The 26840-nt window shown below is 38.0% G+C and overlaps 1 protein-coding gene across 1 annotated transcript in view; it reads left to right on the forward strand.

Moving 5' to 3' along the window:
- Positions 1-26840, forward strand: part of MMS19 (MMS19 homolog, cytosolic iron-sulfur assembly component) — a 2295919-nt gene that overhangs the window by 1640072 nt on the left and 629007 nt on the right. Inside the window, exon 20 of the mRNA XM_044055580.1 lies at positions 25580-25654. Within this exon, the coding sequence (XP_043911515.1) occupies positions 25580-25654 (75 nt within the window). The remainder of the gene's footprint in view (positions 1-25579; positions 25655-26840) is intronic.

Below are 26840 nucleotides of genomic sequence, written 5' to 3' on the forward strand. Positions count from 1 at the left end.
ACTATCTTCTGTGGAAGTTGTGTCTCTTCACCCTGTCCCATTGGAATAGCCAGTCTAGTCAAGGCTCGAGACTGTCCTCATTCAGAACTCCTCTGGCGCTTCCGAGTCCTCTCTGTAGCCTCCCACTGAAGAGCCCCCTCAGAAGTGGACTTGTAAGAGGAGACACCTAGACTCTCCACAAGAGTCTTTAACAAACGCAGTGATTTCAGTGAAGGGGAAAGGTCCCCCAGATCACCCCTGAGGATGTCTCATTCGGTAAAATAGTCAAACTTCTGGGACAGAAAGGTGGTTGGTCTTCTGAAATGGTAGCATTTAAGCAGTTGCAGCAGCATGACCACATTTATATATGTCTCGTTGATAAAGGGAGTACAGCTATTGTAATGGACAAAAAGTTTGATATTGATGGAATGAATGAAATGTTGATGAATGAGACCATGTATGTACAGCTGCAATGTACTCATAAATAAAATTATTAAATTATTAACAATGTACGATCTGATCTGTATGATATGCTGATGTGTAGACAAATCACTTATGACACATATTCTTTTCTCTTAATAAAACTTCCAGTTGTACCAATGCTTTACGGTATGCCAAAAGTACATAAATATTTGCAAAGACCCCCTATGCGACCCATTGCATCCATTAGAGGGTGATTAACAGAATCTGCTTCATTGTTTGTGGAACAGAGATTGAGACCTATACTTGACGAGACTGAGTCAATGCTGAGAGACACAACACATTTTTTTACAAAGCTTGTATGAAGGTTTGAATAGTGACATTGTGATCAATGAATGCTATTTGGTAACTATGGACATTTGTTCCTTATTCACCATCATCCCTAATGAAACAGGGATAGAAATGGTGAGGTCCTGTTTAACACAGCACAGTGAATACATGAATGCAAGCATTATTTTGATTTGTGCTCTTTTAGAAATGATTCTGGAGAATAATATATTTTATTTGAAAGGAAGTACTATTTAGAGAGACGAGGAGTGGCAGTGGGCACCCTTTGTGCAAATTCTTACGGCAACATGGTGCTCGCACAGTGGGAAGCTGATCATCTCCTTATGAATAATAGCTATGAATCAAGTGTTAAATTCTGTAAGAGATTTGTGGACGATGTCTTCCTTTTGTGGGGAGGCATCCTATTCCAGTTTGTTAAATATTTAGAGACTACCACCGATTTTCTTGTTTACAATTAACATTTCAGGTAAAGAAATATATTTTTTGGATGTAAAGATAACAGAGTCATAATGAGGGAATCATCACTAGTGCCTTCAGAAAACCCTGTAGAAGGAATAATATTTTAAATAGGAACAGCATGCACCCTTCCTACATATACAGGAATATTGTGAAGAGACAGTGCATGAGATTATCAAGACTCAGCAATGTGGAAAAGTGCTTTGAAGAAGAGATTGAGTGCTTTGCTCAACAGTTAAAAGACAGAGGGTATAATGAGAGAGAAATATCTTCAGCTATTAGAGCCACCTTCTTATGTAGACAAGATAGAGCTAGACCATTTTTCTCTAGGAAGGATATTAACTGTGGGACTGCAAATCAGAATAGCCTAGCAGGGAGTGACAAAACAGTGTCAGTTCCTGTTTTTTATTCTGGCAATGTCAGTGTAATATGTGACCTTATAAGACAGAATTGGACGATCTTGATGATTGATAATAGATGAAAGCAGATAGGAGAATACTCTCAGTTCTCCTTTAAGAATAAGAAATCACTGAAAGGAATGCTTTGCTGTGGAACAAAGGAAACCAGGGCCAAGAAGTCAGCATGTATTGGAACTTTTCCTTGCAGAAACTGCAATTTTTATGAGTATGTATTTAGTAGCAATGAGTTTGAAGACCCACTTAAGGGACAAAGGTTTATCCCGGGAATATATGTTGATTCCTGCAGTAGTAATTTAGTTTGCTTATCTACCTGAAGATGTGTTTTTGCTTTTATGTGGGCAAGACAGCTCGATCACTGAAAGAAAGAATAAAAGAACATCTCAGTGAGATCTGTAATGCTAGGACTGCCAATGCACTAGCTAGATATGTTTCCAACAATGATTCTACACACACATTTAGGTATATGGTATTAGTTAATCACCCTTAGCCTGAGGCTGGGAGACCTGGATAATTTGATTGAGATGAATGAATTGAAATGGATGATACAATTACAAGCTGACAAGGAATTTGGACTTGCCGGTTGTGTACCTTTAAAGCCGGCATTGAACGCTCATCCAGTTAGATTAACGAGAACTAATTGTGTAATAACTGATTGGTCTGCACTATATAATGGAAGTGGTTGCAGTTTTGAATTAGGTGTGATGAAGTGCTAACATATGTCATGAAAGCGGTTACCTTTTTACACTTGAGCTGTTTGTTATTTTAAATAAAGTGTATGCTTTTTATCGGAACATTCTGCTGGATTTCGTTTTATACAACTGTTGTGGTCATGTTGAAATTCTACTACACATTTTGCCAAGTTGGTCTTCTGACCCCCCCACCCCTTTCCCAAGAGGAGTCAGTGTTCCTTGAGGCTCAGCTATGACTTGGGTAGTGTTCCTTGAGGCTCAGCTATGACTTGGGTAGTCCCATGGCTGATGAGATGATTGGCCTAATCTCCTGCTGGGCCTGGAAAGATCCCGGTGTCACAGAGTCCATTCCTAAACGCCCTGACAAATATCTCGTAGTACCTAAAGATAAGACTTATAGGAGCAAGGGTCCTCCTGTGGATACTATGGTGGTTGCAGCAGCCACTAAGAACTCATAGAAGTGAATTCTTCTGTCCATCCCCCTAATAGCGAATCTAGGGCTTTGGACAGATATGGTAAGTGTATCTACGCTTCAGCAACCTTTGCTCTCAGGTCTTTAAATTATCTGGCACACGTGACAAGATGTCAGAGGGACTTGATCAAGCAGTTTTCCAGTGCCCTCTTGAGGTCCATGTCTGCAGAGGACAAAAAGACACTTCCGTATTTATCCAGTGCTTCCATGAGATTGATTTCTCATACATCAAAGGGAGCAGCTAAACTGGCAGGTTCAGGAGTAACTGTCAGAGGACATGCTTGGATGCACTTTTGTGGTTTTTGTGGAACCCTTCATGTCTTCATTCATCAATGCCCCCTTTAATGGATCTACCTTGTTGGATCTCCAGAGTAAAGGAGACACTTTCTAGGAGCAAACAAGACAAGGAAGACTTTGTCTGCCATTGGAGTCCATTTTTCTACCACTCAAAAGACCTTCTCCCGAAACCATAGAGGTAGCAGAAAATTGTGGTTCCGAAAAACACAAGGTTCTTCCCAGGACTCATATGGAGATAGATCCCCCCATGACGGGGGGGGGGGGGTTTAATGGAAGATGCCGCCTCTTTAACAGAGGTGGCCCGCAACATCAAGGCTTCAGAGGACCCTTTTCCGAGAAGCCCTTTCAGCATCTCTCAAGGTTTACCCGACTGGTGGACTCTGGTGGCGATGGGGGGGGGGGGCAGGGGTGCTTAGCTCTACACCCCAGACACCTGGATAGCCATTACCAAAGACACTTGGGTACAGAGTGCAATATCCAGAGGTTATTACATACCATTTTCCTGTCTATCCCCAAAATGCAACAAAATAATTCCTGATGTTCCACCCAGTCAGATGAAAGCAGCAGCCATAGAAATAGAAAAGCTGCTGAGAAAAAGTCATGCAACTAATCTCCCAGACCAACAAGGATCTGGAACTTAATCAGGTTTCTTTTTTAGCGCTAAAGAAGATGGGATCTCAAACCACTTTTGGATTTCAGCAATCTGAGTCACTTCTTAAAACATTCTAAGCTCTGAATGGTCATGGTTCAGTCCTTCCTACCACTTTTGCGGAAGGATGATTGGATATACTCCATAGACCTCCAGGATGCGTACTATCATATTAAAATACACAGGTGCTTCAGGAGATATCTATGCTTCCAGCTTGAAGCCAGTCAGTACCATTTCAGAACACTGCCCTTTGGTCTCACCACAGCTCCCAGGGTGTTCACTAAATACATAGCAGTGGTTGCGGCTCACCTGAGACTGCTTGGATTCAGAGTGTTTCCTTATCTACACAACTGGCTCCTATCTACTTTCACCAAGCCTTTACCCGTTCAAACCAAGGACTTTCTCCACCTCTGTCTGCAAGTAGGCATTACTATAAACTACAACAGATCACAGCTCTGCCCCATGCAGTCTCTGGAGTTCATTGGTGCCCATGCAGATACTCGAACACAAATAGCAACTCTATCGCAGACAAGAGTGGACACTTTACAAAAACAAGCATTATACATTCATTCTCTTCATTCACCCCCAGCCAAATTTTACAACTAGTAGGGTCAATGGCAGTGTCAGTAGTGCTAGTACCTTTGGCTTGTTTTCACATGAGGTTTTTACAGTGGATTCTAGCTCGGTACAGTGGCAATAAGACACCATCTACTGACGCCACTCATTTATATTACGAACATCTGCAAGCATCACATAAAGTAGTGGGTACATGCACAGGAAGTTGTCCGGGGCCATCCTTTTACTCTACTCACACCCAAGGCCACAGTGACTACAGATTTCTCACAACTAGGGTGGGGGGGTATTATATGTGCAGGACAGTCCAAGACATTTGGTCCCAAACTGAGGTCAGTCTTCACAGCAACATCCTAGAAATGAGAGCAGTCCTATTAACGTTGCAGACATTGCAAGATTTTCTCCCTCTAGGGATGATTGCTGGTCAGATGGGACAGCATGTCTTTGGTCTGTTACATCAGCAGTCATGGGGGAACCTGATCCTACCCACTATGTTGGGAGGCAGTGAGAGTTTGGCAGTGGGCAGTCTCTTCCAACTTCTTTCTCTTGGCATTGTGAATTCTGGGGAAAATCAACATGCTAGCAGAGAACCTGAGTAGGTCCATCATACTCCCTCACAAGTGGTCTGTCAGTCAATCAGTGGCAGAAATGATATTTCACTGATCGGGTCAACCATGCTGTGACATCTTTCCCTCTCTCCTCAGTACCATGTGCAGCAGGTAATTTGAACTGATCTCCCCAGAGGAGAAGCCACTCAGAGACTCTCTGATTCACGACTGGCCCTCCTGTCTACCATCTAATTTCTCTTCAACTCGTTTCAGCCCCAAGTTTATTCAGAAGGCATTACAGCAGAAGAGCAAGGTTATTCTCTTTGCCCTATTCTGGCCACACCGTTTGGTAGCTCTTCCTGTAGCCTTACCTAGTTTACCTTCCCTGGGTGCTGGATCTTATTCGGGACCTTCTGTCTCACCTGTTTGGTTTGCCTCTCTCAGACAATACAGTCTCTCAACCTGACCGCATAATTTCCTCACTTTCAGTGATGTCTAGAGACTTCAGGCTTTCTTCCCATTTTTGCCACATTCTTGTGTCATCCCCGAAAGCCTCTACCAGGAAGATTTATAAGTGCAAGTGAAAAAGATTTTCTGTTTGGTCCGAAAGAGACATCTAGTCCCCTTTTCAGCACCATTTCCAGCTATTCTTGATTTCCCAGCTTCCATTTTCAGTAATGGGGCTAATTAATGTAACGGTTAATGTACAACTAGCTGCAGTATCAAATTTTCACTTAAGTGAAAATAATTCTTCTCTAGCTTCTTTGAAATTGTGCAGATCATTTCTTAAGGGCACTTTGCTGCTTTGGCCTCATATTAAGGACCTTGGGGCCATACACTTATCCTTCAAACCTTAACTCAGCCCCTCTTCGAGCCTGCAGCCAGGGCAGAATTAAAGTATTTATCTTAGAAAACACTTTCTGTAGTTGCCATTACATCAGCTAGATGGGTATCAGAGCTCCATGCTCTTTCTTCACAGCCACCTTACCTAATTTTCCATAAGGACAGAGCATCTCTTTAGAATAATTCTTCCTTCCTGCCTAAAGTGGTATCAGAAGCTAATCTTAACCAGTCAATTAATCTACCAGTCTTCTTCCCAATTTTTTTTAACAAGGGGGGAATCCATGTTGCATTTATCAGATATACATAGACACCTCAGATTTTAAATTCACAGAACTACAGACCAAAGGAAGTCATAACAATTGTCTCCTTTTCCAAAGCTAAATAGGCAAAGCGGTGTTAAAAATAACTTTAGCCATATGGCTCACTAATTACATTGTCTTCATTTACAAGAGTAAAGGACCATTACTACCCAAACATCCTAAAGCTCACTGTACCAGAGCTATGAACACATCATCATCTTTTTGCTCAAGCATCCATAGATGACATTTCTGCAGCTGCTACATGGTTTAATGCTCATACCTTTATAGCTCATTAGAAGTTAGACATCTTATCTAGGAACAAGGCAGATTTTGGCTGCACTGTATTCCAGAATATCCTTCCTTAAGGACCACCCAAGACCACTCTAGCTGGAGATTCTGTCTCATCAGTTGAGGAATGGACAAAAATAGACATCATCAGATAATATGATTATGTACTCACCGTAACTCTGCATCATTGTTGTCTGTTTCCATCTTTTCTCAATTCCCCACCTTCCAACCTCCCATCCTTTTGATTCTTTCCTAGTATGCCCAGAGGAATATTACTTAATGGTCGTGCTATGTGGGCTCCAGGACTCTCTCCTCTGTTTTCTTCACCCTTTCTACTTTTAGTAATATCTTTGTTTTTTTGCCTCAGAGCTTGTTAGTGGCTGATGCTACTCTGTCATGTCAAAAATACAAAATAAATGCTGCAAGGATAAATCCAAACCTTTTTAATGTCTTAAAACCAGACTTTTGTTTTTAAGACATTAAAAAGGTTTGGATTTACCCTTGCAGCGTTTATTTTCTATTTTTGAATTGACAGTACGCTCTTGTGGAACCTTGCTTTACTCTGTTGTGTGATAATTATTGGGTTGCCACCTATCTGTTTTTTTTTTTTTTCTGGACTATCCGGAAATCAAATTGATTCTCCAGAAGTCTGGAAAATACTGTACAAACTCCAGGTATTCTGTTTCAAAAAAGGAAACAGACTATCAGAGTTTAAGTCAACTGATATACTATGTTTTTTTTTTTGTTTTTTTTTTACAGAAAAGCATAGTAAATCGGCTGAAAGCAGTCATCAGGAATGGAAAAAGAGGGTGGTGATGTCAGAAAATGGGTGGAAAGTGGGTTGGAGAGGGTCGAGAATAGGCAGGGTTATGGGTGATACGAGGTGTGTGGCCTTATTCCAGGTGGAGCCAGCAAACTATGGCAAACTGGTTTAATATTAAGTCAAACATAAAATGAAGACAAATTAACTTATTCTGGTTTTAGCCACAACAAAAGGTGGCAAGGCAACCCTAGATAGTTGTAAAACCACAAAAAAAAAAACGAAAAACCAAGTAAAAACACACAGCCAGTACTTGGATTTGAAGAAAAATGCCACAACCTTGTTAGCGCTTTCGTCCAATTTAATACACTTGAACTTCTTCAGAAAATAACATCCTTACATTTTCAGCATTTAAATAAATAACTGCTGTCACATGTGATAAAATGATCCAATGAAATGCATAAAATACTTAATGTGTTATTCAAACATTTAAAAGCACAACACTTTTTCTACAAAAATAAACATAAATAATCAACTTTAAATATGTAAAATTGTTAATGATAATAATAATTATTATAATCTTTGTGCTTGCAAAAAGCACTTTATATTAATCATATCATTTAATCCCGGAAGCTGATCTGCATTTAGTAATATCTGCCATAGAGTCTCTTTAAACTCTAAAAGAACTTTAAAGTTCCCACTAAATTTATCATCCTTAACTTTCTCTTAAATGAAAAAAGAGTACTTTTTGAAGCTGGAACAAGACATGGCGTGTTTAGCTAAAGCATTTGACATATCATTTTATGTATGGCTAGTGTATGTTCATATATACGTTTGTTTAATGCTCTTATTGTCTTTCCTATATAAAAATGTTCACATGAACTACACACAGCAACATATATCACATTTCTAGGCTTACAAGTATAGTGTCCCTTACACTGAATTGTCCTATTGATGTGTTTAAACAATACTGAACTAGTCCCTGCTATGGGTCTACATTGTTTGCATGCTCCACAGGGAAAAGTACCCAAATTAAAACTAGTGTTGACACTATTATGGTCAAAGGTACCTCTTTCTAAAATAGTCTTTATGTTCACTATCCTTTTGTAAGAAAACAAAGGAAAATTGCCATTTTACTCAAATCAGTATTGCCCAACACTACCTTCCAATTATTCAAAGTGGTATTTCTAATAAATACAATCTCATTAGTAATAGGAATAGGAAAGGGCAAAGTGTAATCACTAGATGTTGCATTCACTACGGAATTAACTACAACAAAATTGTTGTTTTGTTTCAAAATAGGACACTCCTTACTAAATCTAAGACCTAAAACTTCTTTTAATATATTGTCCAACCAAGCTTTATCATAACCACTTTCTGTAAAAAATCCCATCGGTTTCTGTGTTTCTGTGTGAAAAATCTCATCTCTACTAGTTAACCGACTAAGTCTGATGAACTGTCCCTTGACAACTCCACGTTTCATAAAAGCTGGATGTAAACTGTCATAGTTAAATATTGGTTGACAAAGGTAGACTTTCTGAAGATACAACTTCCAAAATGTGAACCATCGTAACCGATGGTTAAATGTAAATCCAAAAAATCAATGTTGTCACCAATGTTGCCCATTGTGAATTGCAAAAAATTAGTTGAATTGTTCAAAAATTGAACAAATGTGTAAAAAGAATCAACATCCCCTTTCCATAAAAAGATCCAATCGTCTATGTAACGTTTATAGAATACGATGTTTTCCGATAGGGGATGTGAAATGAGGAACTTATTCTTCCACATTGCCATCACCAGATTTGCAAAACAAGGGGCTACCCTAGAACCCATCGTCGCTATGCCTGAAATTTGTTGAAAAAAAGTATTTTCAAATGTAAAAAAGTTGTTTTCTAATACAAACTCCATCAAAATACACACTGTATTAACAACATCATTGTCAAAATCAGTGTATTGACTCCAATATTCTCGCAGATATTCTACACCAGTTGTTTAGAGAAACCACATCTAATGATGCAAATTTAACAGGCATCTCTAACTTGTGTAATTGACTCAAACATTCAAGTAAATGCCATGAGTCTCTCAAATAAAATTTTGATTTTTCCACAACAGGGTTTAAGAGTTTGTCAAGCCAAACTGAGACTGGTTCTGTCTTAGAAAAACTGGCTGACACTATAGGTCTAAAAGGAGGATCCATTCTATTTTTATGTAACTTAGGAATGCCAAATAGTGTCGCCAGTTTAGGATATTCAACTAGTAAAAAAGTTGTAGACAGAATAATCTAAGTTTCCTTGACTAAATAAGTCAAACAAACAAGTATCCAATCTCAAAAAACTTTGGGTGATGTACTCTTCTGCAACTACTTTGTAACAATTGTTGTCACTTAACAATGAATTAATTGCCAAACTGTAGTCAGTGGTCTTCATAACTACAATAGTACCAGATTCTTCAGACTCTATTCTTCTCCTGCCATCACTGACCAAACAAAAAATTGTAAAACCACAAACAAACATAAAAAAACAAGTAAAAACACACAGCCAGTACTTGCATTTGAAGAAAAATGCCACAACCTTGTTAGCGCTTTCGTCCAATTTAATACACTTGAACTTCTTCAGAAAATAACATCCATACATTTTCAGCATTTAAATAAATAACTTCTGTGTCACATATGATAAAATGATCCAATGAAATGCATAAAATACTTAATGCGTTATTAAAACATTTAAAAGCACATCACTTTTTCTACAAAAATAAACATAAATAATCAACTTTAAATATGTAAAATTGTTAATAATAATAATTATTATAATCTTTGTGCTTGTAAAAAGCACTTTATATTAATCATATCATCAACAGAATTTAACTATCCAGGATACACCACGAAAACACCTTCTTTTTGACAAAAAACTCTTTATTCCAAGGTAAAAAGTCGAGATAAGCGCTTTCACTTGCAACTGCAAGCTTCTTCAGATCAAATAATAAGTGTGGTACAATGGTTTTTATATCACTAGTTGTAATCTCTAATCACTTGATTGACAAACTCATTGAATGCATTCAATTAAGCAATCAAAACCTCACCCAGTAGTGAGCAACATTTTCTAGCGTTTAGTAACTGCAAGGCTTCTCTATAAAAATGTGAATATCATCTATTATTTATGAAGTACACATTTAGCTTTAATATTATATAGCATTATGTTGCACACAGTGTCTTAATTATGTTAGATTCTCAATCAGACGCATAACAGATTTAACATTTGGTGCAACTCTGCATTTATAGTTGGTATCTAGCTATAACACAGCTTTCCAATTCCATTGCTTAAATGCATTACTATTGTTAAAATACTAGTAGTCTATCCATATACTTAAATTTTCCATCTAAATAAAACAAATAGATATGGAAATAAAATAAAATAAAATAAGATGAAACATGTCAGATATCTCGTCCAATTCTAAAAACATTCAACCAATGAAACAGCATATCACTTAGGTTTGTCATATAACATCTTAAAATTCATATATTTATATGCGACAATATGTTCAAACCATTTTTAAGCATATTTCTGTATTGAAACATAACTATGACAGAGAGTCACTGAAATCAAACTGTCATTAGGTGAAATACAAAGTTATTACATGAATATTAGTGATGATACATTTTATCAGATGGATATACAGAACTTAGAATCATTCATAGTCACTGTGCAGCGCTTCGCTTGAAATTCATAAGTATATATGCTTCTGTTCTCTCTGAGCATTTACATCTTGTTTGTAGAGTTAACATATATATAGTGTATAACAAGATATGACAATCCCATAATGTCGCTAAATAAATAGCGAACTATAATTTGTAGCTCCCCCATCATTTTGTCAAAAGGTGGCACTGGTATTCGAAGACTGTTACTGAGTCTTTTTTCATCATTGTGTGCCTATATATATGAATATGAATGTCATATATAGACGCTAGTCAACAAATATGGCTAAGTAATATAACTAAGTGATTTATAAAAATTGTAAAAATTATAAATCACTAATCTATTGATAACATGTATCAAAAAATGCATGAACAATAATAAATAAATAAATATGCAAATAACCAAATATATGTAGGGTTTCTGTGAGTATTATCATCACTATTAATATATATAGTCTCATATGAATTAGTTAATATAAACATGTATATAGTATGTAAAACTATCATCTGTATGTATGAGAATATAATAAAATATGATAAGTAAATAATAAATCACATAAATATACAACTAAATATCGAAGATGTAAACTTCTAGATATGACTTAAAAGTATATATTGTAATTTGTGTCCGGATGGTTTAGACACATTACAACTCTTTTTTCTTGTCATTCATTCAGAAAAAAATATACAGATAAGAATCAGAACTGTGTATTACAATAGTGAAGCAACTTGGTTAATCAAATGTCAGATGTTAAGTTGACATGTCCACAAAATAGGAAATGCTCACATTTTGTCAAACATTAATGTTGATCACATTGTCATATTCTGCTTTAGCTTCATCTCTTGATATCAAATATTTATCTAATTGTGCCCTGCTGTAATGGATTAAATTGTCAGGCATTCAGGAGCCTGTATGCCTCAAACTGAATCACATATAAAGTGTTCAGATGGACAACACCTCTATTGTGAGTCGCTGTAGCTCATCCTACATCATTCGCTAAGCCTAACAGTGGTGTACTAGACTTAAAAAGTATATATTGCAATTGGTCTCTGGTCTCTTCAGCGAGAGTAATATATTTGATCTCGTGGATTGGGCTACTTTAGGCTATGAATTATGAAGTAGTTCTGTCTTGTATTATTTTATCTTGTTTTTATTTTGGTTTTTGTTCTTGTTAGTTTATCAAGACATTTTCAATTCATTAAAACAGCAGATTGCCCTTTCTTTCGATGTCTTAAATGTTTACTAATTAAATTAGCAAGAGAGACCTGCTAAACTATAGACAATTATTTGTCTAGAGATGACCAAGTTTCATTATATGTTGTATCGATATAAAAATTGTGAACTAAACAATATAGTGCCTCTGTTTTAGAATGGCGTGGGGATGTACTAGCTGGTATATAAGCCTATCAATATGACAAGATAATACCTAGAAACATCTGCAATAGATGGTAAAGATAAAAATATAAAGGTGAGCAATAAGAAGCTGATGAAAAATGCAACTATAAACAATAAAAGTGTAAAAAATATATATATATAAATATTGAAATAGCTTGTCTATCTTAAATCAAAGAATTGATTTATTCCAGGAATGGTTTCACTGATACATAGTTGTTGATGCCTGGTGTTCTATGTGCTCCAGTGTTAAAAATCCATTCCATTTCCAGTTTCGCTAAGACTCTCTCATTGTCTCCCAGTCTCGGACTACAATTAATGGTTTGTAAAACCCTAAATTTAAATGTATGTGCAGGATGTAAAATAGTGTGCTTTGCTAGAGCGTTCAATTCATTTCTCTTATGTATGTCATATACATGGTTGTATATGCTCTCTTAATCTCCTCTTCGTGAGGCCAACATAGAAAGCTGAGCATGTATCACAGTTGGCCATATAGATTAAATTCATAGAGTCACAGTTGTAGTTATCTTTGGGTTTAAAATGACAGTGCCCATACGGATGGTAAAACTCTTGTTCAGAGTTTATATGCTGACACATGCTACATTTCTTGCATGGGAATGTTCCTATTGGGTTGACTACTCTATTTTGGGTACAGATAATTTCATTGGAGTTGTATGCAAAAATAGTTTTTAGATTGTCACATGTCTTGAATACAAAATTCGGTTTATCCCCTACTACTTTCCTTGTTTCTTCTTTAATCCCTAAAATATTCCAATGTTTATAAATGATGTTCTTGATTTCCTGTATATCATTTGTATACTTTAAAATGAAATTAACTGTGTGTTTCTGTTTATAGAAACTGGAACATTGTCGGTCATTATAACCATTTTCTCTAATGCTACTTGTTCTTCTTGTGGTGTGTTCATTCACTGTTGGTATAACACAGTTCTTAATATCTCTCACTAGCTTCCTTTTGTATCCTCTCTCTATAAATAATTTCTCCAAGTTATTAGCTTCTATTGACAATGTTTCTGTATCCTTACAGAGTCTAGTCAGCCTTGAAAATTGACCTTTCACTATGCCTGCAAACATGTATCTTGGGTGCATGCTGTTATATTCTAAGAGAGTATTCCTCCAGCAAGTTTTCCTAAATAATTTATGGGACAATCTATCATTGCTGTCATAATACAAAGTTAAATCCAAAAATTAACTTCCTTATATGAGTGTTCACATGTAAATTTTAGGAAAGTTGTTGTTCCTTCTATGTATGTAACAAAATTATTTAGTTCTTCAATTGTGCCATCCCAGGCCAAAAATACATCATCTACAAATCTTTTATATGTCCGTATATGTGCCATCCATCTACTATTAAAGATGTGCTCCTGCTCCCAATAATTCAGTACCAAATTTCGTATGATGATTAGCACATGGGTGCCCATCGACACCCCATGTTTGCAAGTAATATCTCTTATGAAATATAAAGACATTGCATTCTAATACTAAATCAAGTAACTGACATATTAATATTTGTCTATTCCTTGTGTAATTGCTGTTTTTTACCAGCAATTCTCTTATTGCCTGTGTTCCGTAATCATTCGGAATACAGGTGAACAGGTCACGAACATCCAGGGTGACTAATAACAGTTTTGCATTCTTCTTTTCTATGTCCTCATAAGATTCTAGGTCTCTCAGTAGATGTTGAGTGTCTTTCAAAATATGTTGTGTATCGTCTACTAATGGCCTTAACATCTTCTCTATGAATATGGAGATATTATAGGTGGCCCATTGTCTGCCCGAGACAATAGGTCTCATGGGTAATGGTTCTATTTGTTTGTGTATCTTGGGCAGACCTTTAATGCTAAACTTGAGAGACACAGAGCTTCTGTTATTTTAAGAAAACAGAAAAAGCTCAAGAGAGACCTTGCCGCTTATGGTTCTAGAACAGCTTATCTAGTAAAGAACCTTAATGTCAAAAAAGATGGTACAAGTTATGTTAATAATGTTACATCAACCAACAATGTCAACTCAAATAATGCAGTTGCTGGTTCAAAAGTGTGCTTAGGAAATGCCAACGACAATGGAAATGGTGGACACATTCAGTTAGACAATATGCAAGCTTCCACCTCCTATGCACAAGCAGTTTCTGTAGTGAATAAATCTGGTCCTTTTTTGATGGATAAAACAGGCAACAAAAAGACTCTGAGATGGTCCGGAAAGGTCCAAACCAGGGGAAGGGCAAGGGGCGCAAAAAGAATTAGATTATACCATTAATGTTTGTAATTTAACTGATGATGTCCTGACAAATGACATGATTTTGTACTTTAAAAAGTTTTTTCTTTTATTCCATCAAATCTTGTAAATGTTTCTAGGTTAATAGTAGACTTCAAATTGTATCTAAGGAAGCTTAATTTGAAGTATATTTTTGAAGGTATTGCTAGACCTGAACCTAAGGAATTTGATTTCAAAAAGAAAAGTACATACAACCCATTATTTAATTCCGCCGTGATGGTTTTTGGGAAGTTATGTGAGCAGGAATTTAGAAAGATTGGGTGTCATGGTAAAGGTAAACTCAATTTACTTCCTTCAGAAATTTCTGCACTGAAGGATTTGGCCAACAATAAGAATTGGCGTATTACGAAAGCAGACAAGGGTGGTACTATTGTAGTTATGAAGTCCTCTGACTACAGTTTGGCAATTAATTCATTGTTAAGTGACAACAATTGTTACAAAGTAGTTGCAGAAGAGTACATCACCCAAAGTTTTTTGAGATTGGATACTTGTTTGACTTATTTAGTCAAGGAAACTTAGATTATTCTGTCTACAACTTTTTACTAGTTGAATATCCTAAACTGGTGACACTATTTGGCATTCCTAAGTTACATAAAAATAGAATGGATCCTCCTTTTAGGCCTATAGTGTCAGCCAGTTTTTCTAAGACGGAACCAATCTCAGTTTGGCTTGACAAACTCTTAAACCCTGTTGTGGAAAAATCACAATTTTATTTGAGAGACTCATGGCATTTACTTGAATGTTTGAGTCAATTACACAAGTTAGAGATGCCTGTTAAATTTGCATCATTAGATGTGGTTTCTCTATATACAAGTATAGACCAAACAACTGGTGTAGAATATCTGAGAGAATATTTGAGTCAATACACTGATTTTGACAATGATGTTGTTAATACAGTGTGTATTTTGATGGAGCTTGTATTAGAAAACAACTTTTTTACATTTGAAAATACTTTTTTTCAACAAATTTCAAGCATAGCGATGGGTTCTCGGGTAGCCCCTTGTTTTGCAAATCTGGTGATGGCAATGTGGGAGAATAAGTTTCTCATTTCACATCCCCTATCGGAAAACATTGTATTCTATAAACGTTACATAGACGATTTGATCTTTTTACGGAAAGGGGATGTTGATTCTTTTTACACATTTGTTCAATTTTTGAACACGTCAACTAATTTTTTTGCAATTCACAGTGGGCAACATTGGTGAAAACATTGATTTTTTTGGGTTTACATTTAACCATCGGTTATGATTGTTCACATTTTGAAAGTTGTATCTTCAGAAAGTCTACCTTTGTCAGTCTGGAAAATCTCTTATATTATCCCTCTTTTCAAAGGAGGTTACTCTACTGAGTATTCTAACTACCGCACTATAGCATTACTATCTCCACTTGCAAAAATTATGGAGAAATGTATCCACAAACAGTTATTTAATCACCTACTAGACTATAATCTCCTGGCTAATTGCCAACACGGGTTTCGACCATGCCATAGTACTAGCACAGCCTTGCTATCCTTCATCGACTCAATTAACAAAAACTGCAACAATAATACTCCTTCTTCGGCATTCTTCGTAGACCTGTCCAAAGCCTTTGACATGGTCAATCACCAACTTCTTCTTCATCGTTTAAAGTCTTTCTCTCTAGATAATCCTGCCTTAAGCTGGTTCACATCTTACCTAGACAACCAAAAACAAGCAGTTCTATGGGACAACCAACTCTCTGATCTTCTCCCCACCACTATAGGAGTCCCTCAGGGCTCTATTTTAGGTCCTCTTTTGTTTTCCATTTTCATTAATGAACTTCATCTAGCTACTCCACAAACAACTTGCATTCAATATGCAGATGACACTACCATCATTTGCTCAGCCTCAACGCAGTCAGAACTTCACTCTCACACAAAAAACCTTCACAACTATAGAACAATGGTTCTCTAATCATTGTCTTCTCCTTAACCCCAAGAAAACCAAACTCATGCTCTTTTTCACCCACCCACCCACTTGTCTACCTCTATTCATTTCACGCTAACATCTGATAATGGGACCATTATCTCTCCTGACCAAACAACAAAACTCTTGGGTATTACTATTGACAATCAATTAAAATTTGACAATCATATCAATCTTACAATAAAATCTACCAACAGAAAACTAGGCTCTCTCTACAGAATCAAATCTTTTCTTACTCCTAAAGCCAAAACTACAATAGCTAGAACCCACTTAATCTTAACCCTTTTATATGCTTCCTCCATATACACAAATCTTTCTAAACATAATCTTAACAAACTTACTACATCATATAATAACATTGCCAGATTTGCAACTGCCTCTCCATATAGAACTCATCATTGTTTAAATCTCAAGAAACTTGGGTGGCTGGAACTACCACACCTCATACAATACTATCAACTCACTATTGCCCATAATGCCCTACATCACCCTGACAACACTCCAATACTCTCCACCCTCATAACCTCCCGATCCAAAAACTCAGCAGGTGACTCCACATTTTCCAACTCAGTTGGCAAAATATGGAACAAGTTACCACAAGACCTTACATCCCTAACTTCACTCTCCCTATTTCAAACTAAACTAAAAGTCTTTCTAAATAACCATTGGCTATGTTCATGTAATAACCCTGGTTAGCTGTCTTTTTTTTTCCATCTTTATCTGATTCCTTAACAACCTTTCTCTTTCTTCTTTTCTTCAAACTCTAACAGAGTATTTAATCTTCTTCATCTTTTCTTTTTTTTTTTTACCATCCTAGATTTAGATTCTACTCAAAAGTTTTTACAGCCTGTTTCAAGGTTTATTGCATATGTTTTTTTTTTCTATTTTTGTATATTGATGTATATCTTGACATTGTTTAGTAATATGTAGAGGAGCTTTTCTCCCCAGGCCTCCACTGAAAATGGACATATATCCAGTTGGACTAGCCCGGTAAACAAATGTAAATTAAAATAAATAAATAAAATACACTATGACAGTTTACATCCAGCTTTTATGAAAGGTGGAGTTGTCAAGGGACAGTTCATCATTCTTAGTCGGTTAATTAGTAGAGATGAGATTTTTCACACAGAAACACAGAAACCGATGGGATTTTTTTACACAAAGAGGTTATGATAAAGCCTGGTTGGACAGTATATTAAAAGAAGTTTTAGGTCTTAGATTTAGTAAGGCGTGTCCTATTTTGAAACAAAATTTAGTTGTAGTTAATTCAGTAGTGAATGCAACATCTAGTGATTACACTTTGGCCTTTCCTATTCCTATTACTAATGAGATGGTATTTATTAGAAATTCCATTTTGAATAATTGGAAAGTAGTGTTGGGCAATACTGATTTGAGTAAAATAGTTGGCAATTTTCCTTTGTTTACTTACAAAAGGATAGTGAACATAAAGACTGTTTTAGAGAGAGGTACCTTTGACCGTAATAGTGTCAACACTAGTTTTAATTTGGGTACCTTTCCCTGTGGAACATGCAAACAATGTAGACACGTAGCAGGGACTAGTTCAGTATTGTTTAAACACATCAATAGGACAATTCAGTGTAAGGGACACTACACTTGTAAGACTAGAAATGTGGTATATGTTGCTATGTGTAGTTCATGTGAACATTTTTATATAGGAAAGACAATAAGAGCAGTAAACAAACGTACATATATGAACATACACTAGCCATATGTAAAAAAGATATGTCAAATGGTTTAGCTAAACACGCCATGTCTTGTTCCAGCTTCAAAAAATTCTCTTTTTTCATTTTAGAGAAAGTTAAGGATGATAAATTTAGTCTGAACTTTAAAGTTCTTTTAGAGTGTAAAGAGACACTATGGCAGAGATTACTAAATGCAGATCAGCTTCCTGGATTAAATTATATGATTAATATAAAGTGCTTTGTACAAGCACAAAGATTATAATAATTATTATCATTGACAATTTTACATATTTAAAGTTGATTATTTATGTTTATCTTTGTAGAAAAAGTGATGTGCTTTTAAATGTTTGAATAACACATTAAGTATTTTATGCATTTCCTTGGATCATTTTATCACATGTGACACAGCAGTTATTTATTTAAATGCTGAAAATGTATGGGTGTTATTTTCTGAAGAAGTTCAAGTGTATTAAATTGGACGAAAGCGCTAACAAGGTTGTGGCATTTTTCTTCACATCCAAGTACTGGCTGTGTGTTTTTAACCCTAGATAGTTAATTGAATAGAGGACCGACTAGATCTGAGGTAGCTAAGGAGAAGATGGGGATTATGGGTAAGGGGAGGAGATTGAGCTATTGCACCAAATGTCTATCATAGTAGATGAGGATAGATCCGATGTCAAATCCAAGACCCATCAGTTGAGGAAGGACAAAAGCAGACAAAATAGAGGAAGAGTTATGGTGAGTGTCTACTTATAATTTACATAGGAGGAAAATATTGTTGAGGAAATCTCTTGTAGATTAGTCCATTGAGCTGTAGAACTTTACTAAAGCAGGTGGTGATATAAACAGTAACATGTTACTGTTTATAGCAGATAGTGATATAAACAGTAATGTGTTACTGTTTTTAGCAGATTGTGCTATAAGGAGTAATGCACTTTCAAAAAAATATAAAATACTTTTTTTTTTTCAGTTTTTGCTTGTGGTCGTCTTTTAACAATTTAAATGTCAATTTGTGTAACATTTTAAACATCTTTTTACTCAGGTGGTAGTAAGCAACAACAAGATTTTGTAAAGTATTTAGATGCTGCTAAGTAAATTCATGGGAAAACAGATTATATACCATTGTTTTAAAGCAGCATAATTTATTCTGGCTGTGAATTTAATTGAAAAATGCAATATTGAATATTAGCTAGGAAAGTAGCAGAAGATGGGCTTGTTTAGCTTAATTAATTCATCTAGCTTCTGAACCACTTGTCTTGGTAAGATGTTCATCGTGTTACCCTGCTGCAGTCATCACACTTAGGTTATCCTGTCATCAGGCGGTCCTGCAGTCGGCCGGATTTCCAAAGTCTTGGTCCGACGTCGGTTGCTGTCGCCTCATCCCTGACGTCAGTGCGCCAGGGGTACATATATTGCAACCGACGCCATTTTCTTCAGTCTTTCTTGCTGCGTGCTGCCTGAAGCAGAAGCAGTTCGCAAGTGCCGGTCGGCCGACTCTTGAGATTTTCGAATTCGAATTTCAGACTGAAGTCTTCTACAAAGCTAAGTACCCCGTTGGGGAAACTTTTCTTGCCTCAGACCGATGTCAGAAAAAGTTAACAATTGTATTTCTTGTGGGAAGCAAATACCTCATAAGGATTTTCATTCTTATTGTATACCTTGCCTAGGCCCTGATCACGACGTCACTTCTTGTTGTTTTTGTGCTAGATTTAATAAACGTACTATTAAAAGACTATTTGATTTCGCACGACACTTTTTTGGCAGAAAATTTAATTATAACATGCCGTCGGAGATACCGACTACCGGCGTGCACAAAAAGCGCAGGGATAAGGATCGACAGCCCAGGCCTAAGCCCGATTCCGAGGCCTCGGTTGATCCGGTCTCCGGTTATCTGAGGCTCCGACGCAGCCTCTGACTACTGCAGTTCAGGAAACCGAGACCGCTACAGATATTTTGACGGAATGTACTAGGCCGACGCAGCCTTTTACTTCAGGCCCTACCGACGATTTACCTTCCAAGGATGTCGGTGCCTCTGAAACACCATCGGTTTCTGAAGGTGTTTTCAGACCGACTACTCTTACAGTCAAAACATTTTCCAAGTCGAAGACTCCTTCCAAATCGATAAAGGCTTCACTTCAGTCTCCTGTTCAAGGCCCTATGCCTAAGAAACAGATGCTTAAGATGGCTGAAGATTTGATTTCTCTTATCAGGGGTTCTCAGCCTCCTCCTGACAAAAGGCCTAGACAAGAGGAAGAATCTGCTTCCTCTGAACAACTGTTTATTTCTGCGGACTCCTCTGAGGACCAAGACTATTCCTTCTCTCCTTATGAAGATTCTGATGCTGAGGACTCTATTCCCTCAGCTTCCCCTCCAAAAGATTACTCTTTTGAGGAAACTTTACACACTATGAGGGAACATTTCCACTGGGAAGGTCAGGATTACTCTGATTCCAAGAAAAGGCTCAGAGAGTTTCTTTTACTCCCCCAACACAGACCTCTAGCCATCCCTCCTGTTTTGGACATTGTGGATTATGTCTACTTAGAATCCAGTTTCAACCCTGACTCTCTGCCTCCTGCCCTGGCTAAGCTTGACAGATACTACAGAGTACCTGACTCCCACAAATGTCTTTACAAAAGCCCAGTAGCTGACCCAGAGACTATCTCCCAGGGTCCCAAGGGGGCCAAGACTTCCATGGCTAAAAATCCAGTACCTTCTGAAAGGGATTCAAGAGCACTAGACAGATGGGGGAAAAAGGTTTACACCTCAGCCACTTTAGCTATGAGAGCTCTAAACTGTCAATTTCATATGCTTAAGTATCAGCAATTTCTGATCTCTCAGTTAAAACAAAATATAACCACCCTCCCTCAACAATCTGAATTGAAAGAAGTACAGGATTTGTTGCAAGCTACCGAGCAGGTGGGCAAACATACCTTACAATATGGGTTTGATTCTTTAGAGGCCTCCTGCAGAGCAGCTGTCACTGGATCAGTTATACGTAGGCATGCCTGGTTAAAGGAACAAAGTCTGCCTGATCATGTTAAAGCAAAACTACTAGATGCTCCTTTACAGCAGGATGTTCTTTTTGGTGTTAAAGCAGAAGAAGTTTTAAAGAGAATGGAAGATAAGGCAAAATCAATGCAGACAGTCAAAGATTTCTTACAAGTACAACCCCCTCGCTTCAGCAGAAACTGGCCAACAAAAAATTGGTCCTTTCCAGCCACTGACAGGCCTCAGAGGGGTAAATACAGGTGCCCAAGGGGCAGAGGACAACCACAAGCTCAGTATAAACCTCGCCAATGGGGCACTACAACCCAGAAGGGAGGAGAAGACAGGTCTCAACCCACCAGAAGGCAAACTCAATGACTTGCACCTCAGCTGGCCAAACAAAGCTCTTTTGTCAGCCCCCCTGGAGGGAAAACTAGCACTATTTGCAGACAACTGGCACATGGTCACAAAGGACAAATGGGTCCTAGACATAATTTTACGAGGATACAGATTCCACTTTCACACCTTGCCAATAAAAAGAGGAATGCCAAACCTGCCACAAAAATAAAGGGCAGAGGCTCAAAAAGAAATTACAGCTCTCATGGCTATGAGAGCCATTCAAAGGGTACCAACTCAAGAGCAAGGCCCAGGATTTTACTCAAGACTCTTCCTAGTACCCAGAAAAGAAAATGCTTGGAGACCAATTCTGGACCTTTCAATTCTAAACACTTACTTACAAGTTCCCAAATTCAAGATGCTAACACTACAGCAGCTACTTCCCATGTTGGGCAAGGAAGCATGGCTGGTAACGGTGGACCTCAAGGAGGCATACCTGCATGTCCCTATCAGACAAAGTTGCAGAAGATACCTCCGATTCATTGCAGGTTCAACCCATTATCAATTCTCTGCACTGCCCTTTGGCTTATCTACTGTGCCCAGAGTATTCACAAAGTGCCTGGCACCAGTAATTGCATACTGCAGACAAAGAGGAATTCAAATATATCCATACCTAGACTACTGCCTCATCCAAGCAGAAAGAAAAGACATTCTCTTACAACACCTGGCTTTTGTGAAGCATCTACTAAATTGTCTGGGGTACACAGTAAACGAAAAGAAGTCAAAACTAGTACCCTCACAAAAAATGACATTCCTGGGTGCCAGCTTGGACACAACGGCCCAGAAGGCTTATCTTACACCAGACAAGCAATTACAACTGATTCAATATTTCAAGACAATGGCAACAAAGACCCAATTAACTGCAAGAAAAATTCTGCAGGCTTTGGGCTTCATGGCATCTTGCATTCTGATAATACCATTTGCAAAACTGCATATGAGGAAATTACAGTGGTACCTAAAAAGCGTGTGGTCTCAACACAGCCACAGCTTGGACACAGTGATATCTCTCATTCCCTGCCTTCAACAGGAATTTCTATGGTGGGCACAGGCATGTCACCTCAACAAGGGTCAGCCTTTCACCTTGCCCCCACCCAGGCAAACTATCACAACAGATGCTTCAGATTATGCCTGGGGGGCACACATGGCAGGGCAATGCATTCAAGGTCTATGGACTGCAGAACAAAGAAAACTGCACATAAACCAAAAAGAGATACTAGCTGTACAGAAAGCTCTGACAGCCTTCAAGGATCTACTACAGCCTGGACAACTTGCAATAAAGACTGACAACACCACAGTAATGTGGTACATAAACAAACAAGGGGGCACACATTCCTACCCTCTTTGCAGGCAAGCAATAATTTTATGGAACACAGCTCTGGCCTACCAAGTCCAGTTACAAGCTCAATTCCTGCCAGGACAGAAAAACACATTGGCAGATGACCTAAGCAGAAACATCAAAGATCCCCACGAGTGGAAGCTAGACTCACAAATATTTACAATGATAACTCAAAGATGGGGCCTACCAAATATAGACCTGTTTGCCAGTCCTCAAAACTACCAGCTGACAAAATTTTGTACTAGGACATTCCACCATCAAGCTTGGAAAGTGGACGCTCTCTCCTTCAGTTGGAAAAACCTGACAGCATATGCCTTTCCTCCATTACCTCTTCTCACAAAGGTTCTTTTGAAGGTCAAAAAGGAGAAACCTCGAATGATTCTCATAGCCCCAGACTGGCCACGCCAGCACTGGTACCCGCTATTGAAGAATATGGCTCACAGCCCACCATGGATATTGCCTCAAATACCTCATTTGCTCACGCAGCAAGACAAGCAGATTCTACACAGCCAGATCAAAACCTTAAACCTGGCTGCATGGCAAATCAATTAAGCATCCAACCATTCCCTCTTTCACAAGCAGTTCTGGATGTTATTCTAAAAGCCAGGAGGCCAAGCACCAGGAAGACTTACTCGGACAAATGGAAAAGGTTTTCTGCTTGGAACCAAGCTAAAGGCCAAGACACAACTCAGCCTCATATGCCTCACATTCTGCAGTATTTAGCTGAGATGTTGCGTAAAGGACTTTCCTTCTCCTCAATTAAAATCCATGCTTCAGCTATTTCAGCTCACTACGACACAAATCCACCTTTATTTTCAAATCCCCTCCTAAGGCAGTTCCTCAGAGGGGCAAAAAACATTAGACCACCTAGAAGAGCTCCTACACCTACATGGGACCTCAACTTTGTTCTGGAAAAACTAACGCTACCTCCCTTTGAACCAGCTTTTTCTGCAGACCTTCAGTTCCTATCTTGGAAGACTGCCCTGCTCCTGGCAATAACTTCTGCTAGGAGAGTTTCAGAATTACAGGCACTTATGGCAGTGGAACCTTTTCTCATTTTTCATCAAGACAGAGTTTCTCTACGAACTAATCCTTCCTTCATGCCTAAGGTGGTTTCCAGTGTAGCTTTAAATCAAACCATCCACCTACCCACTTTCTTCCCCAATCCACAGAACAAAGGTGAGAGACTGCTGCATTCCTTGGACATTCACAGGCAGCTTTGTTACTACTTGGATAAAACTAAGGCTTTCAGAAAAACTGACCAGCTCTTTGTTTCCTATGCTACAGCTTCTCAAGGGAGGGCCATATCCAAGCAAACCATTTCTAAATGGATAGGCTATTGCATACGATTCTGCTATACCCATCATGGGAAACCAGTTCCTCCTACCATTAGATCCCACTCTACCAGAGCAACAGCTACCGCTACAGCCTTTCTCAGGGGGGTTCCAACCAAGGAAATTTTAGAAGCTGCAACTTGGAGTTCTGTACACACCTTCACCAAACACTATCACTTACCTCTTTATTCTAAGTCTAGGGCAGGCTTCGCCACTGCAGTTCTGCAGGGCCTCATTGTCTCCACTAACCCTCTATGATGCCTCCACCCTACCTTAGCTTTGGGACTCAACCCAAATGTGATGACTGCAGCAGGGTAACACGATGAACATAGTACAGTTTTGTACCTACCATAAATGTAGATGTTCGAGTGTTTACCCTGCTGCAGTCCAGGTTACCCTCCCTCCAACCCCTCTGATCTACTGGCTAAATCCTTGCTATGCCTTACTGATGTATTTGCTTATAGCTGAAGGGATTTTGTGTTTGTACAGTGTTTTCACCTTTTGGTACTAATTTGGATCACCTTTTTGGGGGCACCTGACATCTGGGGCAAGAAAACTGAAGAAAATGGCATCGGTTGCAATATATGTACCCCTGGCGCACTGACGTCAAGGATGAGACGACAACAACCGACGTCAGACCAAGACTTTGGAAATCCGGCCGACTGCGGGACCGCCTGACGACAGAATAACCCAAGTGTGATGACTGCAGCAGGGTGAACACTCGAACATCTACATTTATGGTAGGTACAAAACTGTACTTTTTACAGTGGCAGCCAGCTAAACATGATAGGGAAAACATTTGTATCTCCTACAACAGTCTCCAGCTCCTCCTGTGGGATGCCAAGACATTTTTGCAGTGTCTGAACAATATAATTTTTGTATGCCCTGGGCTTTCTCCCAGTGAGACACATATGGTGCATTTCCTGTCAGAGCCATCCAAGGGATATCCATACTAGATGCCCAGACCATTTTGACTGACTCCAGTCAGTCCTGAGGAGCAGCGACTGTATTTCAAGATCTTAATGGATTGCAGGCTTCTTAGTCTCAGACAGAATGAGCTCAGCAACCCTACAAAAGACTCTAATTTCTACCTTGTATTTCTAATCACATCCTTTGAATCACTATCCAGAGTTCATTAGTGGAGGTTATTAAGAGGACATCATCAATGGCAGACAACAGAGAATGCAGCCTTTATATGCCCAAATAATTAACTTGACAGTAGCTTGAAAAACCTTGTCACTTGTATACTGGTATTGACATTGGTACTTGATTAGTTAGAAGTGGGGACTCTGAAGAGTTGTAGTCCTTTGTACATGGGAAGTTGTGTTCTTAGGTGGACAAGAATTTTAGTTTACTGTATATATGAGATCTCACGAGTCTAAGATTGACCTTAGATTGTATGGATCTGTCTCCTTTAATCTGTCCTCCAGGTTAATTTCTGTTTTTCTTTCTTTCTTTGTTAAATGCAGAGAGAAGACCCTGAAGGGCACCAAAGTCGACTTATTGTGCTGTTAATGGCTTTTATTTGCTCCCTGCCCAGAACTGTGAGTAACAAAAAGCATGTTTATTAGATTTAAACTGCTTTTATTGTATTTTAATAGAAATGAAAAAAAAATAGACTTGTTAACTCCTTTTCTGCTAGCAGAAACATGAAACTTATAAACTTTTAATTTTTTTTCTGTTAATGGAAACAAATCTGGAAGTTGGCACAATTCAAGACTGGAACCCTTCCATATGTGCTGCATTATGAGACCATCACCATGTAATCTGTCCATCCATCAGACCATCCATCAATCCATCCACCCTCAACCCATCATCATGTCTTGCACTTATTGGTTATGAATTTACTTGTAAACTGTGTGGTCTGCCACACCATGTTTGCTTCATGATGCATATGTAGGCATGAATCCCATTGTGTAGGATCACTTGTCACCATTGTTATGCCCAAGTTTACCCATTTAGAATGCTTTCAAGTCATTATCACTGTCTGAGTTTTATTTTACCAACAGTCACAGGATTAATTTCTGATACATAGGTATTTTTCTTCCCACAGGGTCAGAAAGACAACACTGATTATAAAGACTGGTAATTCTGAGATGAACTGGGTAGAGATGAGTCTGCTTGAACAAAAATACCTTTTTTAAATGATGTCTTCACATTACACTAGAAAACAGGTTTTTTGTTTTTTTACTAATTTGATGTGTGTATATCTGTAGGAACATTTGCTGAATTTGCTAAAAATGATTTCACATGCTTGGGGGAAATTTCCTTAACTAGCCCTTAAAAGATAGCAACATGAAACTGTCTCATTTTCTCTTTATATAAAAAGTTTAGTTTATGTACTTCTTTCTCAGTGAGCCAAGAAAAGAATATAATATGTTTAGGAACTTTCAAATGATTAAAATCTATTGAAGTTATTGGAAAAAGTCTACAGAGACATGAAAAAAATAAGTCAGATTACTGCTATTTTAAGTCAGTGGAGACTGGATACTGAAGGCAAAAGAAAACAATTTGATAGCACATAGGGGCATTGTGAGCAGAAGAAATCCTGTCTGGAAATGGCATCAGAATCACACTATTTTGGCTGCCCCACCATGACCATCTTAGGATAGAGCAAGTTATAAATTATACAATAGCTCCTCATTATTATTCCAGTATATGTGCATTGATTGGGATAGCCCAGTCAGAATACCTATTGTAAATAAACTGTATCTTAATAGAAACAAGTCT

The sequence above is a fragment of the Protopterus annectens genome, chromosome 14.part0 (assembly GCF_019279795.1).
Source record: "Protopterus annectens isolate FY-2018-M chromosome 14.part0, PAN1.0, whole genome shotgun sequence".
In the NCBI taxonomy this organism is placed as follows: Eukaryota; Metazoa; Chordata; order Ceratodontiformes; family Protopteridae; genus Protopterus; species Protopterus annectens.